General features: G+C 44.4%; 1 protein-coding gene across 4 annotated transcripts in view; it reads right to left on the bottom strand.

Annotated features, from left to right (window-relative positions):
* Window positions 1–1,325: 1,325 nt before the first annotated feature.
* The window catches only part of ebf2 (EBF transcription factor 2), a 30,817-nt gene continuing 17,180 nt past the window's right edge, over window positions 1,326–14,962 (bottom strand). For 2 of the 4 annotated variants that reach the window (XM_084359391.1, XM_084359390.1), the window contains exons 7-16: window positions 8,650–8,731; window positions 7,064–7,205; window positions 5,549–5,679; window positions 5,199–5,325; window positions 5,008–5,096; window positions 4,821–4,886; window positions 3,602–3,770; window positions 3,321–3,503; window positions 3,054–3,224; window positions 1,326–2,865 (exon numbers count right to left, since the gene is read on the bottom strand). In XM_084359391.1, the coding sequence (XP_084215517.1) occupies window positions 2,834–2,865; window positions 3,054–3,224; window positions 3,321–3,503; window positions 3,602–3,770; window positions 4,821–4,886; window positions 5,008–5,096; window positions 5,199–5,325; window positions 5,549–5,679; window positions 7,064–7,205; window positions 8,650–8,731 (1,192 nt within the window). In that variant the 3' untranslated portion in view covers window positions 1,326–2,833. Of the gene's footprint in view, window positions 3,225–3,320; window positions 3,504–3,601; window positions 3,771–4,820; window positions 4,887–5,007; window positions 5,097–5,198; window positions 5,326–5,548; window positions 5,680–7,063; window positions 7,206–8,649; window positions 8,732–14,962 lie in introns of all 4 variants that reach the window. The other 2 variants (XM_084359389.1, XM_084359388.1) reach the window with 1 other exon arrangement.

The following is a 14,962-nucleotide window of genomic DNA, read 5'->3' on the forward strand; positions in this document are numbered from 1 at the left end:
GAGGGGAAGGGTGTATTTTGTGCTATAGGCGCCCTGTATTGTTAAGAAGACAACACTTTAACTTAAAGCTCTTCAGCACTTCAGCAGTATCGATAATGAAAGATGACATGGCGTTTGCTCTCGTGTACCCAGCAGCAAGGTGCTCGTTTGAAGCCGCGCGTGCAGTGTGATGTGGAACGACTCGGTGGCAGGTGGCATCTCATCCTGTCTTTATCCAAACTGTGATCAGAAGACAGTAAATGGCGCCGGCACCGTTACAACCGCGGCAAACAACAACAACACAGTCATGTGGAAGGGAAGCATATGGCTCTTGCACCACTGGGCAGAAGGAGCACTCAGCAAGATGAATGCTGAGGGTGCCGGCAACAAAGCTGACTTTAACTTGTCAAATTAACAGCATATCAAAAGAGAGAGGGAGAGAGAGACGAGGGGGAGGAGGAGGAGGAGGAAGAGGCAGCAGCTTTCTTGAGTGCCACTTGATGGTGACAAAGACAGCACGGAGAGAGACGGTGACTTGCTGCTGAGGTCAGATCTGAGACGGTGCTGGCAGCCGTTTGAAGTCCACGTGTCTCTCACTGTCACCGAGCTGAGCTGTTGATACTGTTTGTCCATACGTGCATCACACACACACACACACACACACACACACACAGACAGACATGCATCCACTGGCTGCTACCCTGCCCCCTCACTGCTTTGAGCGCTATGTTAATGAAACAGTTGCTGTTTCCTGGCATAACATTAATTACCCGATCAAAATAGAGTGGGTAATTAACTGCCCTTCTTTACCAGTGCTAATTACATTAGCAGAGAAGGGCCATTTCAGGGGAGCAAAAAGAGGGGAGAGAAAAGAAAGACGGGATGAAGCGGCACCAAACAAAGACTTAGCGAGGCACATGCCGAGGCGTGTGTGTGTGTTTAGAGAGAGAGGAGGCCACGTTGGAGGGAGACTCATGTGGTTCTCACTCGGGGCCCCCAGAGGCTCGGTCCTCAGAGAAAAGCAGGCTTATTGAAGAGGAGAAGAGATGGAAGGGGGGGGGGGGGTGTTGTTGTTTATCTTGACATGCTCTACTCAGTCTTTAACGCTCGCATCACAATTAAGATGCTGCGGCTCATCAGCTATGTATACAAAACAGTGTTGCAAGCTGCACGAGCACACAGGTGATGGGCACAGTCGAAAAATAGATCCAGCAAAAAAACCTGGAGATGTGGAGGCTTGTAGGAGAAAACCTTAATGTCCAGGAACATGGCAGATTATTCAGTGTGTGTGTGTGTGCGCGAAAGAAAGACAGTTCACAATAAAGAACTCAGTGACTTTTTTTTTTTCTCATTTGTTTTATTTGGAGCACAAAATATAATTACACCTTGAGATATACAAATCACATTTGCACCATTTTTTGTACCGTTTCAAAGAAAGATGGCTTCAAAAAACATAATATTTTAAATTGCTAATAATCTTTAAATAAATAAAATCAACCAAACTCTAAAAAAAAAACAAATTTGCAAAATGTCTTCTACTCTTTGTGTCGTTTGTTTCTCTGCATCCTGAGAATGAAGTGTTGTGACGACAGAAATCAACGAGTAAGAACAGCATGATATGGGTTGATGAACACCTAATAACGCCCCGTTCTCTCCTACTGAGCAGTTTGTGCTTTCGTTTACTGTACTGCATAGTGACTAGAGACCTGTACCGAGTCGAGACATTTCAAAAGGAAACTGTAAAAATCTATAAGTTATAGTCATATAAATTAAAATTTTCAATGTGGAATGAAATAATATCAGGGCATCGGTGTGACAAAGCATGCATTATAAGTGAAATTAAAAAGGATAAGGCTAACTAACAGTTTTTCCTTTACACAAGGACAATAACCTTCTTTAAATGAGGGCATAACATTAAGATTTTGCTATGCAAGAACCTGAAAAGTGGGGTTATTTTAATCCCAAAAAAGTGTGTCAGAATTGATCTTCTCCACCCAAAAAAATCCCCCTGTGATCATTCAGCAAAATTAATTAGCAATCGTTGAGATAACTTCACTTCAGTGACAGCTGGAAAAGGACCACTTTTTATAAAAACACGTTTATATTATTCCCTAAACTAACTATAATAAGTTAAATTGCTTGTTTCTTAAATAAATCAATATATGAATTCCTTTAGTAATAACCCTTGAGACAAAGAGTTCTCCCATGTAAAACCTGTAGAGATCAGAACAAAAAAAATAAAGGGTCTATTTTTCTGGAATGTAAATTGTCTTCAAAAAGTCTACTTCGAAAAAAAGCTCTCGCTAAACTCACAGACAGTGTACACACATGCCATTTAAGGTGTCCATACACAGACAAATAGCACCCTGCTTTCTCAGAGCTGCGACATTATATCAGAGTCGTCCGTCATCCAACAGCGTTCAGTGCCGACGCGTCCCCCTGTACGTCTCTGGCCGAAGGGTTTGGAGGGCTGGTGCTGGAAGAACCAGATACTGCATGTGATCGGAGGCCGGAGGTGAACACAGATGCTTTTGAAGCTCTTCGTTTCCTTTTTCAAACGCAGCCGTGTGTGGTCCAGTCTGATGCTAAGGAGCTGTGTCTGTCTGTACTCGTGGTGCGATGTAATCTGCTCTGCCTCTGAAGTAGATGACAGGTCTTTGGACATTTTCGTTTACCCCGCCCTGTTCATCCACCCGGACGAAAAAAGGGGACTAAGAGGCGGGCGGGGGGCTCAGGAAGGAAAGTTATACATGGACGCTTAGTGATCAATTTTTCCATTCTCCCTGCCCTCTTAATGCCAAAAGAGGGGCTAAGTGAAGCAGTGGTGTGGGGTAGGTTTGGGGTGGGTGCTTTGCTACATCGGGTGAACAACCAGGCCCGTCATCGCTGGAGAGAAAAAAATATACAAAATCTATGATTCTAATCAATCAGGTCTTGCATTATTGTACATCCAGCAACTTTTCTTTTCTGTCGTGTTCAGTCAAAGCTTTTTGAGTGGTTAGTACAGGGGAGGGGGGGTTAGACTGCATTCGTGAGTTCAGACAGGGGGGTCAGATAGTGAGTCGGATGGCTACCTCTGAAGCTGTTCCCCCCTGAGGCGGGGCAGGCCGGGGAGGGAGAGCCCTGGGGCCTGAGGACGGGAGCAAAAGCACTCTTCTGTTTAGCAGCAGACGGGAAGGAGGAGAAAGGCAAGAGAGACGATGAAGAGCTGGAGCTTCCTGGTATAGTGGGGCTGGAGGGCATTACTGTGAGAAGAGAGAGAGAGCGACAATCAGTCTCAAGTCTGAATATCACAAGAGACTCCAGAAATGTGCGGTGAAGGAAGAACTGTAAGGTCTTACTGTAGGGAGAGCCTGTGGGGGAGGCACTGCTGAAGCCAGGAGAGCCAGGTACTCCTAGACTGGTCATGGGAACCGTCCCGTAGCCTCCGGTCATCCCTCCGCTGCCGCCGTAGCTCGACTGCTGAGGAGTGGAGGCTGATGGGTAACCCCTTGGAGACAAACTGCTGGAATTTCGAATGTAACCTGGAGGAGAAAAATGAGGTTGGGTCAGCGCTGAGCTTTATTTGTGGGGGGAAAAAAAGATGTGGGAAGTGAACGGTTTATGTGTCATTTTGCATCACCTTGGCTGCTCTGCTCCCCGATGCTGACGCCTAACTGAGAAGGATAAGAGCCCAGACCCATGACGCTGCCGTGGGCCGGTGAGCTGGGCAGCGCCTGCAGCTGACTGTGCGGACGAGGAACGCTGTAGAGCGCCTCGGCGATGTCGGCCGCACGTTTCAGCAGCATGTCCTACAGGAGAGACAATAAGACAGAAGTTAACAATGACTCGCAGTGTCACGGATACAGAAAGAGGGACGGGTGATCACGTCTAGACCGTCAAGATGTTCACGATGTAAACAAACAAATCTATGGCCTGACGGTAAACAGACGAGCAATTAATTAAAAAAATCACAAGTATATCTGAGATGTCTAATTGGCCACTCTGCTCACAAACCCTGAGAAACTTTTATAACAAGAGAACAAATGATATATTTATGTAATGCTCAACTAATGCCTGACTCATGATGATTTAAAGTGTGAGTCAGTGCAGGATGTTTCATGAATATTCCTGTTGCTCACTATCAACAAATGATTAAGTGACTTTATGTGATAAGTTGACACTTAATAGTTCATTATAAGGAATCTAAGTTCACAGTTAAATTACTTTAATTAATATGCATTTGCAATATGGAAATACATTCATTGAAATGCAACCAAATTAGCTGGATACAAGTCAGATAAACTTTATCTGAGACTCGTGTGTTCGCTCAGGACCTCATTTCTTTTACATATTAAACATAAATACAGTTGCATAAATAAACTTTTATGCAGCGATGGAAGGTAACTTAGTTAGTACATTTACAAAAGTACTGTACTTAAGTGCAATTTTGAGGCACTTATAATAATTTTATTAGTAAAAACATAATTCTGACAATCTGAAAAATGCTGAATATCAGATCTGTTTTATAATCTGTCAAGCTAAGACATTATTTGTACCCGCATGGCAAAGTGTAGACAGAAGGTCCCTGTATCATTCTGCAATCATAATCTGACCTCTGAATATTCACTCTGATGGATTACCTTTCTAAAGTTTCATTCTCTCCAGGTTTATTACTGAAATAAGTGGAAAACCAGTGGCTGACGTGAAAAGTACAGCAAGGCTCCAGTTTATTAACTAATAGTATGCTTCAGCAGTAACACTGACTGGCCTTAAACATGCAAAATCCCTGTGGAAGTCTTTTAAATATCTGCGTGTGTGATGCGTGTTTGTGATATTGTACCAGCGCTGCTGCTGTTTACCTGATTACTGTGTGGGTTTCCGTACAGAGCCTCAACAAGATCTGCTGCTCTCTTCAGGAGGATCTCCTGCAACGGACAGGATTTATTACATTAATATCTCAATAGGAGTGTCGCATGCACAGTTCCTTGAAGAGAAAAAAACCCCCCCATGAGCATGGTAAAGTCTTTTTATTAAGGAGTCTCCAACCTTGGCTAGTTTCTCTGGGTCACCGGGATGTCGAGGAATGACCTTTTGAAGGCGCTGGAAACCGTAGTCTATAGTTGGCTCATTTAGAGCTGAAATTAAATAAAAAAAGGAGCATACATCAAATCTCGGTTCATTAAAATCTCATGCTTAAAAAAAAGTCTTTAAAAGAGCAGGATGTCTTGTCTAAATACCTGTGTAGATGAAGCGTCCGGGCGCTCCCTTGCAGAATTGTTTAGATTTGTAAGACAGCGTGACCTCCACGACCCCGGGGATGTGTCGAGGAGGCGTCTGGACGCGGATGGCGTGCGGTGTGATCAGCTGAGGAACACGACAGAAAACAGTCACTAAAACAGCAACAAATGATTCCCTCCCCATGCATTGTAAATATTTAGGCTAGCACAATACTGCGAAGAGATTAATTTGTCTAGACTGCCCATAAATCATCCAAATAATGAGACAAGCCATATGCTATATATATCATTTCAAAAGTACGCTTCACACTCCACCATCATTAGCGAGATGTTTTGGAGACAATCCTCACCTCACTCCACACCAGCATGCTGCCAAACACCACCTGCAGCCCGTCGAAGAAGTTCTCCCCGATGACGATGACCATGGCCCCGCCGGTGGTCCAACCCTCGCTGGGGCTGATGGCTTTGATGCACGGGGTGGCTGCACAGGAGAGCGAAGAAAAGTGTTACTCCGATGGGGATAGAGCACACTTAAAAACTGTATGTAGGTCAAAAAGTCACATGACCTGAAAGCAATGCGATCATATACAGTATGCAGATGCTTTTTTTAAAGTAAAAGTAGCAATATAACAGTGTAAAAATACAAGTACTCTCTTCAAAATGTACTTAAAGTGTTAAAAGTAAAAGCACAAACCTGCAGGGACATGGGCCCTCTGAGTGTTGTGTAATCATGACATTATAATTAGTGATTACGTAAATGTGTTTTTAATCCTGAAGCTGGCTGGTGTGGAGCACTTCTGCACTACTTAACTACTGCTGGGTCAGTTACTCGACAGTGAAACAGACCATCACATGTTTTGTATGTAAAGAACAAGTGACCACAGATTTTGAATAAATGTAACGTAGTAAAAAGTTCTGGATGAAATTAAGTATAAAATAACGAGGCAAATAGTGGAAATACTGTGACTGAGGACCTAAAACCTGCAGTGTTTGAGTAATTGTATTTAGTTAATTACATCTACTCAAATTACTGTAATTAAGTTATTCATACTTGTACTTTTCTGCATATTTTTTCAAGTACTTGAGTATGCATTACACAATGTAAGCTACATAGTTACTTTTAAAATCATAAGTGAGTACTGAGTAAAATGTGAATGAATATCTACACCCTTCATCTCTGCGCCTGCTATTAATAATGCATTTCACACCAACAGTCAAAAAGTAACAAAAAAGGAAAGAGTAGTGTGTGGGAAGACTACTTTGTACTTTTACTTAAGTACTATTGTAATACCAGTAGTGTTACTTGTACTTGAGTACAGATTTTCAGTAATCAACAGAGTAACCACAAACTTCAAGTAAATGTTGCGCAGCGAAGAAGAACATTTCTCTATGAAAGTATCAAATAGATTAAAGTGGAAATACTCAAGTGAACTACAAATGCAGTATTTGAGTATTTAGTTACTTTCCACTACTGCAAAAGCAGGTGTAATGTGTGTTTTGTAGTTTTGAGATAAATGTGACTTGTTGACTTCCATCTAAAAAAAACAGTATCTTTCATTAAATAGTTGTTTTTCAGACCTAAACACACAGATTTAAGACTTTACTATCATCTCTGCTTAATGTGAAGATAAGTATTTAATTAATGCATTAATTAGCTCAGTTAATGACCTCAGTAGCACCACTGGTTATGTTTGATATATCATGGTGATTACTTGTGGACATTAAGCAACTCGTGTACCTGCTGTGACAGTTGGCTCCTTGGATCAGTGTGTATGTTTTCTGAGTGTGAGTGATGAAGTAGACTCGTAATAAAATAACACAAGATAAATGTGCCGTGACATTGTCGCGGTGTTCGGCGTCTTTACCATATTCCATACTATTCTCCGCAGACTCTCCCGGCTCCAGCCTGCGAGCTCTCCGTCCGTGTTTCGAGTTGTTGTGGACGAACATGTTGTCAGACACGGCGAGGACGTGGCCGTCTACGCTCACAGTGCTGGACAAGACCACCTGAAGGGAAGAGAGGGCGAAGAGCCAAGAGGAAGACGCATGAGTGTGTGTGCACGACTTCGACAGCACGCTGCGAGTCACAATCTCCGGTTACGACTGCAAAATCCCCGAGCAACAATTTATTTCAGGGTTCAGGTGATAGTAATATTTCTCAATAGGTTATGTGACGTCCCCGGGATCTTTATAATACGTCTGCATTCTGGTGATGACACCGCTCATACACCCCTGTACTCCTCCATCAGGCCTCCATATGGCCTCCCCACTGCCTCTGGCCTAACTTTTTGATTCATGCAGCATGCAGCACGCTCATCGTTGTCTCCTCCTGATCCTTCAATGACACCAAACATATGGAGCAAATCTCCCATTTTAGCCGGCCGTTAAAGTAGTGGATGATATATAGTGGCCCTAATTTGATTTTCTGGCCGCAGCATGTGTGTGTCCCTTCCCACATCTGCCTCGCATGGATGACACACATATAATTAATGAGGGGATACTCGTAGGGTTCCTCTCTTTGGGTATTTATGAGTGTTGATGTGATACTATTTCTGCAGCGTGATAATGAGTTTGAGTTTGTGCTTAAGAGCTTGTTTTTGAGAAGAAAAAGTTCAATTAAAAAGCAACCATAAATATGTTTTCACCGTGCGCATTTTAAGAAAAATCGGACAGCAAAGATAAAACTTGTTGCACTCCCTTTGGAATAAACACATGGCAATAATTTTGCAGGTGAAGGAACATGAGAAAGAGGAAAAGCATATGTGCTATAGGTGGTGGAGGAGCGAGGGGAGCCTAAAGGAAAATAACTGTAAATTATCGATCAAGCGGCAGACTCCTGTCCGGGCTCTGATCACCTTTTAACCCAGAGATGAGAGTGTTGGAGCGCCCGTCTGCTCATAACTTCTCAGCATGTGTCACATCGCGGGAGTTAAAGCAAACATGGTGGAAGATGGAGGGAGCACGGAGAAGGGAGACGGGATGGTCGCTGGGATTGCTGGGAGAAGGAGAATGCCAGACGGGGGCCGCTGGCGCTGAAAGACGGCAGAGGAAGTGAGGCGGGAGTGTCCCCTGTGACCACTTCCTGGGTCACGGAGCATGACCTCCTCCATCTGGAGCCAATCAGTCAATTCTTGACAACTTCCTGAAACACCTCAACCTATTTCCTGCACCCCAGCACCCCAACGACCGAGTCTCCCACATATCTAACTCCTTTTTCGTTTGTCTTTCCGTCTCTCTGACTCCTTATTGATTTTTAACTTTCACCTCTAACTCCCTCCTCTGTCTTGCACTGGAAAAAAAACTTCTCCAGGGCTTCATATGTGAGAGTTTGTGGCACAGACTGGAGAAGAAACTAATTATTAAAGAACATTTTTCCCTATATGCAGTCCCACATGTCATCACCTCACACACAAGCACTCACACCCGCATTTTATTCCATCTTTTCCCGTACCTGAAATCTCCTCATGTCCCTCGGGTTTCCTGCAGTCTTCAGACAATTCTGGTTACATTTCAGGAAAAACTTCAAGAAAAACCTGCAAAGGTAAATAAGAGGACACGTGTTTGTACATCAGCAACTAAGAAAATCACATGAAAAGCATTGTGTAGATGATTATTCGCTGCCCTGCAAACACAGAAGGAGACATTCATTATATTTCAGAGACGGCTCTCGTCGGTGGCGTGTGTGAACATCTACATGATTACAGCTCTGACATCAATCCCAGCTGTTTAGCGCCGTATTAAAGTCAATGTTATTACACTTTAAATCAAGTGATGAGAATTTGAAGCGCAGTCCAGTGAAAAGCGCCGCTGTGTTTCAAAGTAAACTGGAGACAGTGATGTATGCCGGGGGCCTCGGGGGACTGTGGTATCCCGCAATGCCGTATTTGAACCCCCACATGGGAAATGGAGAGGGAACTACAGAGAAAGTGAAATGAGGAGGTGGAAAGAGGAAGGTAGTGATAGAGGCACAGGCGCCTGTATGGACATGAATTTTGTTTTCAAGTATATGTGTCTCATTACGTATGTGAGAGTACGTTTTGAGGGTGATAGGCTGTGGAGAGTGAGTGAGAGAGAGAAGGGAGGCAGAGGTAGAGAGAGGGCTGCTGATAGCCTCTGCTACACCAAAGAAAACCTGAGAGGAAGGTGGAATAAATGGGGAGAGAGGGAGACTACGGAGAGAGACTCCAAATCCCAGGTGTACACAGTTCGGCAACACGGCCCGCTGCCATGGCAACGCAGCTCTGCCGCAATCCCAAAGTCCCCATGCTGAGAGGCAAAGACAGCGATGGGGAAGAGGAAGGGCAACAACAAGAACACATTCCATCACTGAAATCCAGCGACGAGGGAGGAGAGAGACTTTGGCGAGGTTGAAGAGGCAGGAAAGTGTATAAAGAGAGCAGGTGCAGACGAAGCTCCGCGAGAAATTAAGCAGGAAAATGTACGTTAAAGCAAAAAAAAAAAAAGAAAAAGAAATAAGGGAGGCGAGCTGTGCGTGATGCGGCGCGGTGATATAATAGTGGGAACGCGGCCAATCTGTGTCCCCTCAAACATGTCCGTTAATGCTCCAATTAAACAAACGACAACAGAGCGGAAGAAATATGCTGCAGAGGGAGGCAGCGGTTTGTGGGCTACGTGGTTAGCTCCAATCCCACCCACACTGTGTGTGCTCTCTGCAAATATAAGTCATCTTAATGGAGAGCGGTTGTTTGGAGAGGAACTTCATATTGGCCCCGCAGCCCCGGACCCTCCCATCGCATACTAATCTCTCCCTCATTCTGTCAGCTTTTGCTCGCCGTTCTTCCATCGCTCGCTCCAGCTTCCTCCCCATGTGAACGGCAACCTGGCCTCAGACTAGCTCTCAGTTCCAACAGGGTGTCCAATATTTTTTTGATTTGAGCTATTTCGTCGGAGGACAATCAATATTGTTGTTGGCAGAGGGCGATTATGATTTATCAGCCACGGCTCGGACCTCCAACCTGAGCGCTGCGCTAGACCTCGTTTTTTTTTTGGGGTGGGAACATGTAAAAGGGCAGATTATCGCCTCTCCCACTTCCTTCTTCTTCTTCTTCTTCCCGACTCTGTCATCATTCCTTACATCTGCCTGTTGCGGTGACAGTATCAGTTTAGCATAATTTAAAATCACCATACACGCAGTGCATTTCACGAGGAAAGTTTAGTTTCCTGACTCTGAAGAGAGACCAGAACCAAAAGTGTTGCGTTTCGTTTTACTGCCTCCTGTGAGGATTGTGCTGTATGTTTGCTTTATCCCGGGCAATGATTCTTGCGTTATGGCTCATTTTTAAAGGCTATCCGTTCATAAGTCGGCACATGGAGCCACATTTTTTTTGGTTTGAGTAACCACGTCCTGTGCTTGTTGGCCACTTAATGCTCAACTAACCAGCAGTCATCATTCATTTGACTGACTGACATGATAAAACTTTGCGCTGACGCCTCAGATAGCAGAATCACATCCCTAATTGAGAGGTTGTCTACATCCATCTGAGGCTTTGTGCACTTTCTGAGGGTTCTTGACCTTGTTTGTTGACTTCTTCTCATCAGTCCCTGTTTGTATGACACCAGATGCCTCACACACACAAAAAAAAACACACATTCACATGCATGCATGAACACACTAATACACCGACACCCCCCACCTTTGCTCGCCCCCCCCCCCCCCTTTCCCCAAAAACCCATTGAGTCAACTTTTCACCCCCCTCAGTTCGGACGCACACAGCTGCAAATGCTGAAATTAAAGCGAGACATTGACGCATATATTAGCATGCATTAGCCGCTTCCCCCTGCCCACTTAACATGCAAATCTCCCAGCCCCGTCGCCTCGCACCTTCTGCCACACATTCATTTGCTGAATTATAATTAGACTAATCTTGCATAATTAATAAGAAGTCGAGGACCCTCTGTTTTTTATCCCCTCCTCTATTGTGGTTGCAAAAGTTTAATATTGCTGTTGTTTGTTTTTGTTTTGGTAATGTAATACACCCACACGCCTCCCCATCATCCAGAGGGAAGAGACGAGGACAACATGCAGAGAATCGGAGGTGATCTTCATGTCACAGGGAAAAATTGCCAAAAAGGCTTTTTTTCCTTTCTTTTCAAAGAACTCCACTTGGTTGAGATTGTTTGTATTTAATGTGCGCCTTGTTTTTTTTACAATCGCAGAATACTACGTTGAATAAAGCAGGTGAAAAATGGTGATTCTGTTTGTTTAAAACACTGTGAAGTGAGTAACACAGTGCAAATAAAGCTAATGGGAAACACTTTTGAACTTTTAAACTATTGTACACGTCCGTACTTTGCAATGATTGTAACAGACTGCAGGAAAAAACATTATTATTACAGAAACAAGAATATCTTCCTGTGGCATTACGTTACCAACAAATCTGACACCAGAGCTTAATAAGAGCAAACTCCTGGTTTGTTTCATTCTTCCACACTGATGACAAATTTGAAAAGTAATTGAATTTCACAGAGTTGACTGTTTCCAGCAGTGGAAAGCCGAGTTTTATCTTCCACAACATCTACCCTCCACAGACACACTTAAAACAGGAAACACAAACAAAACATAGACCCGAGTCTTAAACCTTGGGATCATTTTCCACTCTGGCACCGCAGGGAGTCTGTTTTTTCTTTTCTGTCCTCACTTCTGCATTTCTGTCAAGGCCTGCAATCCCTTTTGTCTGCATCTGCCTCAGTTCCCAAGACTAAACACAGGCCTCGCAGCGTGAGGCGGCCGTCCCAATGGTGACGACTGGCTCAGCAAAAAACTAGTTCAACGACCAACCAGCAAGTCACGACACTTAAAACAATAGCGGAGATGCAGTTTTTGTAAATATTTCCCTTCCTCGGCGTGGAGACTCAGTCTCACGTTTCTCCGTCCGCGGAGGCATCTGTTACACATAAGTGTTACTTTACATATGGCCTTAATCATGCGACGAGCACCTCAGCAGCACAGGACCCCCAACAAAAATTTTCATAGGCATTCATCAGCACTAATCACTGTTGACACAAACTGCCTTTTCACATAGACATAAAACACATCGCCCTCTGTGCTCATTGTAAATGAAGGTTTACTGCCAGCAGCGGCTCTTGAAGCAAAAAGGTTTAAACTCAGAGTTCAAGTTAGAGAATGAGGAGGAGGATGGTGTCGTAACTTTTAGTTTTCGGCTGACACGGATGCCCTGCCGCAAGAAGAGCAGAGGAGCGAGGACAGATAAAGAGCTGGTCCTCTTCAGCATCTACATACATGTAACCCCTTTTCATAATGCTGAAGGGCTAATGATTGTAAGAACTAAGAAGAGAGACCGAGAGGAGGAGAAGCAAAGACAAGCGGAAGAGAGCGAGAATGTTGATGTCCTGTATTCAGGGCCATCACTCATCAGACATCCCCTCCATCACCCCTCCACCCCACCCTGAAAAAACAAAACAGTGTCCTGACATCGCAGTGGAGGGGAGCTGAGGGGAGGGAGGAAAATTAGGAAACCAGATGTGAAGCATTAAAACATACTGACATGCTGAGGGCCTTCCTCTGCCACACTCACACACTGAGAGCACTAACTCATACAGCAGGCCCAGATGCATGCACGTATGCTTGCATATGTCACATGCCGGCCCGTGCAAACCGCACACACATTCATGCATGAGTTCGCGCAGAAATACACAAAGACAGAGCAACCATGTGTGCACAATCAATCATGCAAGATTATACAAATTAGCAAAAATGATGCCTCGAAAACAAACACCGCAAAGTATGTTTGTATATGCTGGCTGATTTTTAATAAAACATGGAGGTAATGGGCCAAAAACACGCTGCAGCTCATGGCTATGTGTTAGGATTTGGATAAACTAGCGGTGACCTACGAATATTTAACGTCAAAGCACAAATCTACAGATGGGTCGTCATGCATCAGTGTATGGATATGCATCCAATTAGTACATGTACCCGGGCCGAGGAGCGGCTGTGGGGGGGAGAATGGATGGAGGTGTTTTGTTTTCCTCCATGGGGAGAGCTGTGTTTGGGGGATGGAGCGGGGAGGAGAGGGGGGAGGTTAGTAATAAATACCCCTGGACCCGGGTCCCCTGGCAGACTGGAAGCTAGACTGGTCACCAGGGTTAACACCCGGGGCACATGACCTTTGACACTGCTAATGGGGCACAGAAAACCCTCCACGAACTGATACCCCCTCTGTCGCATACCACCACAGGACCTTTCACACCAGCCTCCCAGTCCAACCTCCTCCTCCTCCTCCTCCTCCTCCTAAAAACATACAGGGATATTTGTGGCATCGGCTTCACCAGAAAACGTCACACAGCCAAACTGACTCCGTGGTTTAGTAACAGCTTTTACAACAACGATACAGTCATCAATAAAACAGCTGAGATTTTATTGATTTTTACAGGATTGTCTCAGTCGAAGCCTCCGTCCACTGACCCTGATGTCTCACAGTCTCTCAGTGGCACCAGGACTAAACAACATGTACACCCACATGCTGACATGTACCTCGAACCAGCCGAGTGAAACACAGTGGAGGAGAAGGTATTTTGATCTTCTACTCAAGTAAAAGTACCAATATGATGTTGGGACGATACTCCTTTAAAAATTAAAGTCATGCATTCAAAATCCCCCTCAAGTATAACTACACTATACTACTGTATATGAGATTATAAGATTGATTGATAAGTTGTGACCAGTAACTTTAGCTGTAAAATAAATATGAAGGAGTAGAAGTTTATCAGAAGATGAAAATGCTGAAGTCAAGTACAAGCACTTTAAAATTGTACTTAATAATCATAGCTAGGTAAATGTATTTAGTTACTGTCCACCTCTGCAGTCATGTTTACACACAGACAATTGCTGATTTAATTATATTTAATTGATTATCTGGCCGCTCGTGTGTTGACAAAATGCAACATTTGAGAAGTTTGGCTTCTTTTGCTAAAAAAATAATTTGTAGAAAAACATTAACATTCCTTTGAGTAAAGGTTCGAACAAAGTATTGTTTTGGTATCATCTTCACTGCACTATATTAAAAAAAACAATCCAAACACCCCGTCTTATTGATCCGTGGTGTGAGAACCAGTGAGTAAATCGACTCCAGGTAGTCTCAGACGGGAAGTCAGCTCTTTATAAATCTGCCCGGTGGACTGGCTCTGCCCCTCCTGGCCTCTTCTCCGTCGCCTCCCAGGCCGGCTTCACCCCTGCAACCTCGGCCCCGGCCCACCCCGCCTCTAAACTTGAGAACTGTGACAAAGCCAAACATTTAAACCACTAGTGCTGATTTATAGAGCTTGGTAGCGCTGTAAAACCTTCAGGCTTGCCACCGCCAAAGTGAGCGAGGCACGGCGGAGCTGAGAGGAAGAAAGTGGGATGGTGGGAAGGGTACGCGAGAGGCGCTCGAGTGTTTCAACGAGCTTTTTCCTCGAGTGTTTTACTGTATAACCTCTCGCTGGCTGCTAAATGTGCATTTTTAACATTTTGAAATGAATTAATGTTTAGAGTCTCACGAGCTTAGCCAAAAAAGCGTCGATTGCATACAAAGCTCAGCCACATGAGACCGCGGTCAGCCTGCCAAATAGACGGATATGGAGAGATATTCAGAGCCTGGAGAACATGAATTCACAACCAGGACAGGGAATAGAAGTCCCATCAGTGGCCTCACCTCTCCCAGCATGCTCTGTGCGTCCTGAGGGACGGGGATTCAAAATATACTCTCAACTGTCAAACGGAGACACGAAGCACCCCTCTGCAG

Source organism: Pagrus pagrus (assembly GCF_965226575.1).
Source record: "Pagrus pagrus genome assembly, chromosome: 8".
NCBI classification, from domain to species: domain Eukaryota; kingdom Metazoa; phylum Chordata; class Actinopteri; order Spariformes; family Sparidae; genus Pagrus; species Pagrus pagrus.